The sequence below is a fragment of the Euprymna scolopes genome, unplaced genomic scaffold (genome assembly GCF_053919585.1).
Source record: "Euprymna scolopes isolate OS-2025 unplaced genomic scaffold, ASM5391958v1 sca395, whole genome shotgun sequence".
NCBI lineage: Eukaryota > Metazoa > Mollusca > Cephalopoda > Sepiida > Sepiolidae > Euprymna > Euprymna scolopes.
This window is the reverse complement of record NW_027633430.1, coordinates 39,215-43,351: the sequence shown is the minus strand read 5'-3', so window position 1 is coordinate 43,351 and position 4,137 is coordinate 39,215. Positions and strand designations below refer to the sequence as shown.

The window sequence follows — 4,137 nt, the reverse complement described above, 5'->3', positions numbered from 1 at the left end:
TTACATTTAAAATAACACGACAGAGAGCATTCGCAGCTTCAGTAAAAAAATCAACAAACACATTTTTAAAGCATTGTTAAATTCTTAGAGAGAGAAATAATATTGATAATAATAGTAATAACAATAATTTATTGTTTATGTTTTTTTTGTACAAGTCTTTCCCTTCGTTTTTAATGTGCGTATGTATTTTACACGTGTGTAGTTGCGTTTTTCTGATTTGACGTCACTGCTGTCGTCGAGTGATGATTTTTTTGGTCCGACAAACGTCTGTACTCGCTTTCGTCTGGCTCGTGCGACACCCGCCGCTCGCCGTAACCGCGACAGAAGATTGTCCGAAAATGGTCGCGGAATATTTTATTAAACAGACAATAGAGCACGAAATTCAGGGCGGCGTTGACCGCCAGTAATGTGTCAGTGAACTCTCGTATTCCCTTGACCAGTAGATTGGCGTCATAGTAACCGAAGCCGAAACAGGTAGACATTATAGCGTCCGGCGTAATGCAAACAACGAACACCACGATCACCATGATGAGCATAAAAGTGATGCGATTTCGCGCCGAGAAGCGCCGGTTCGCCCGCGTTTTGCGCAGTGCGTTGATTATGTAGGTATTCAAAACGATCAGCACTAAGAATGGGATCACCGACCGGAGCAGATTCTGGATCCAGTTGTATGCCACGACGAAGGTCTCATTCATCCAGAGATCTGTGACAACGATATTGTATACAGTCTTGTTTTGATGCAGGTCGTGGCAGGAGACGGTTTTATACCGAATGACCGATGGTATTGCCAACAGAGTCATACAGGCGTAGATTGTACCGCTCACTATTATGGCTACTCGACGGGTACATAGAATCTTGGCATGCGCTGCGTGACAAACCATGAGGTAGCGTTCGGCTGCAACAGAAACTATCAACCAGGAGGAAACGCAGGCAGCCAAATTAAAGACAAAATGTGCGTAGGGATATATGTAACCGAAAGCTGTCTTGGCAACTGATGGGTACGACTGACCAATTAGCAATACAGTGAAATATATGAGATCGTTTAGCAGTTTAATCATATCAGATATTGCGAGGGCGCTAAGGAAGGCGTTCGTCGATGTGCGCATCGTTTTCTGCGTTAGAACTATTAGCGTGAGAGTATTGCCCATGATACCGGGAATACAGCAGAGTGGGTAAAGTATAAGACCGGTAATGAATTGCGATTGCTCGTAAAATGCGCTGTATTCACTCTCTTCTGTCCGGTTACCTTCTCCCGAGTTTTCGATCGAAGCCAGCGAACAGTTTGGTAATATTCCCTCCATTCTTAAATCAGCAGTGCGGGAGTATAATTACAATTCAATCTGAAAATAGAGAAAAAAAGATGAGAACAAAATTCAATATTGCAATCAAATTGATAGAATAAATACATAAATAAATAACTAACGCGGGCAACGGAAATCAATGGTTAATTAATCGTGAAATTGATTTTGGTTTTGTGCATTTATATATTTCATCATGGAGTAGAGATTTATTTTATATCGGCTGAGTAAGCTTTATTGCAGATAAAATATCAAGGAAACCAGACAAGCAGTATGTTGTAAGAATTTTTACGGTGTTTTTGCATCAATCTACATAATTTAATATTTGAAATACTTGAATAAATATAATATGTGAAAGAACAAATAAAATAAATTAAAAAAAAACACATTTTTCTTTTGCCGACAAAATAGTGTAATTTTAATCCAAATGACAGTAAAATAAGGGGAAATATATAGATTTTAAATACCCATTGATTTATAAGTGCCTATGAATTAAAAAAGAAAGTTATATGAGAGGATGTTTGAAAATGTATTAAATTAAAAAAAAGAAACAATATTTTCAATTTTGTAATTTTAATATGTGTTTATTTAACATACTACTTAATAGAATGATATATTTCGATTTCAAATTGGTAAAGTCATACTTAATGGAACGATATATTTCGATTTCAAATTGGTGAAGTTGGAGACATAAATTTATGCGAATACACATAAAACCATGTAATTATTCAGGTATGTGAATAATTATGACATAAATAGATATATTAAATACCTTTACACAATATATTACAAATGTAATTTTTAAATATTTACTAGGAATATATTTATACATGAACTTAGTAAACCACAGCAGAAATGGGTCATTAATATTTTATGATGTTTTACTCCTTGTCGCCTGATCGCATTATATATATATATATATATATATATATATATATATATATATATATATAATTTAAGTCATTCAATGAATTTAAAACATTATGACGCGAAATGTTTGAGTTTCAGATCAAATATTTTTATTATTCTATGTAAGACAAAGAATACATTAGAAATATTTTAACGCCTTATCCTATAGGATTTCGATGTCTAGGAATATATTCATACATGAACTGAGTAAACTCAAACATTTCACGTCATAAATTTTAAAATTCATTGATTGACTTAAATTTGATACATTTGCTCTATCTTGTATATCGAGCAATTGTTATTTAGGTGGGATAATACATATAGAATATTACTACCAGTAATATCTTGTGAATCTTATAAGCACAGACTTCCATGCCAGCTGATAGTTGGATAATTATATATATATATATATATATATATATATATATATATATATATATATATATATATATATATATACTAGACTAGACTAGACTACCCATTACCCGTTGGGTCAGTATGTTATATTAGCTATGGAATTAATGTATGAGCGTGCCACTTGTGATGCTCAGAATATATTTTTTGTGAAATAACAGAAACATTTCTATGAAAGTTTATTAAAGTGAAAAATTATATAGATATAGTTCTATGAGCCGTTCTGTTTATAATAATTCATTTTTGAAAAAAAAACAAAAGTACAGACATTGAATTAAAAGTTGCTTGCCATACTGATAGGTAAATGTGCACTGAACAGATACCATAATACTTAAAGTGTAATTCAAATTTTGATATATTTTTTTAATTATTACGCAAAAAAAACAATTAGGACGCTGAAAACGTACACAGTAAAACAATATGTTTTACTATCGCGTTGATTTTTTTACGTACGCAAGCGCAACCGGGAGTCGTAAATCTGATGTTTGGTTACAACACCCGTTACAATTACTATTTGAGTTTATAAATATATATATATATATATATATATATATATATATATATATATATATATCCGTTTTTCATTAAATGTATGCACACGTATATATATATATATATGTGTGTGTGTGTGTGTGTGTGCGTGTGTATTACTAGTTTACATTCCGAATTCAATAATCATTATATACTTTTTTACTTTCAAAATCTTTTATTTTTCTTACACGTGTTTCGTTAAATAGCGTAACGAACACAAAATAACGCATTCTACACAGTACGTATATTGACCGAAAAAAACCCTTTATTTTTTTTCGGAGTAAAAGGGATAAACACTGGTTACATAAATGGCGATATTTAATATATAATTTGGATGTTAAAGAAGTAAAAGTGAAGTGGATTTCAGTCCCATTAGGATGCTTTAATGTTTTACGTGCACTGTTTAATATTTTATAATTATCAGCATGCTTTTAGATTAAAATGCCACACTTTAAGATAGAAAGTAGTTTAAAATTTAAGCATTTTATTATTAATCAAAGGCCTATATACAATTTGGTTACATTTGAAGGTCCGAATTTTACTTATTAAGAAAATTCTAAACTAGCGAGAATATAGCAAAGTGTCAGGTTCTATTTTCTCTATTATCCGTGCTTAGGAGTTTATTCTTTAAGCTCCAAAACTAAAGGTAGTAAATATTCTTAACATTATGCGCAATGTTTTATAAATCAAGGTTTATATTAAACTAGTCGATGTATGCCAATCTAATCTGCATTATATAGGAAAACCAAAAATAACCGTAGTTACGATTTTCCGGTGATTCTCTTGCAAAAGTAGAATACAAACTTATGCGGTCCACGGTCATTGACGTAATTGATGAAAACAAATTTTCGGAATTAAACCGGTCTAGAATGGCTATCATTGAAGTTTATTCGTAAGGTTATGCATTCGTAATTTGTTCTACGTAGATGCATATCAAGTCTTTAATGCATAGATAACCTCCGGTAAATCCTATATTTAGCGTTCG

The 4,137-nt window shown here is 32.0% G+C and overlaps 1 protein-coding gene across 1 annotated transcript; it reads right to left on the bottom strand.

The window, feature by feature from the left end:
• Positions 1–109: 109 nt before the first annotated feature.
• Positions 110–1,339, bottom strand: LOC145274678 (FMRFamide receptor-like). Its single transcript, XM_080127460.1, has one exon. It carries the CDS (start codon positions 1,299–1,301, stop codon positions 189–191), a length of 1,113 nt encoding a protein of 370 aa, XP_079983586.1. The 5' UTR covers positions 1,302–1,339; the 3' UTR covers positions 110–188.
• Between the last annotated feature and the right edge of the window lie 2,798 nt (positions 1,340–4,137).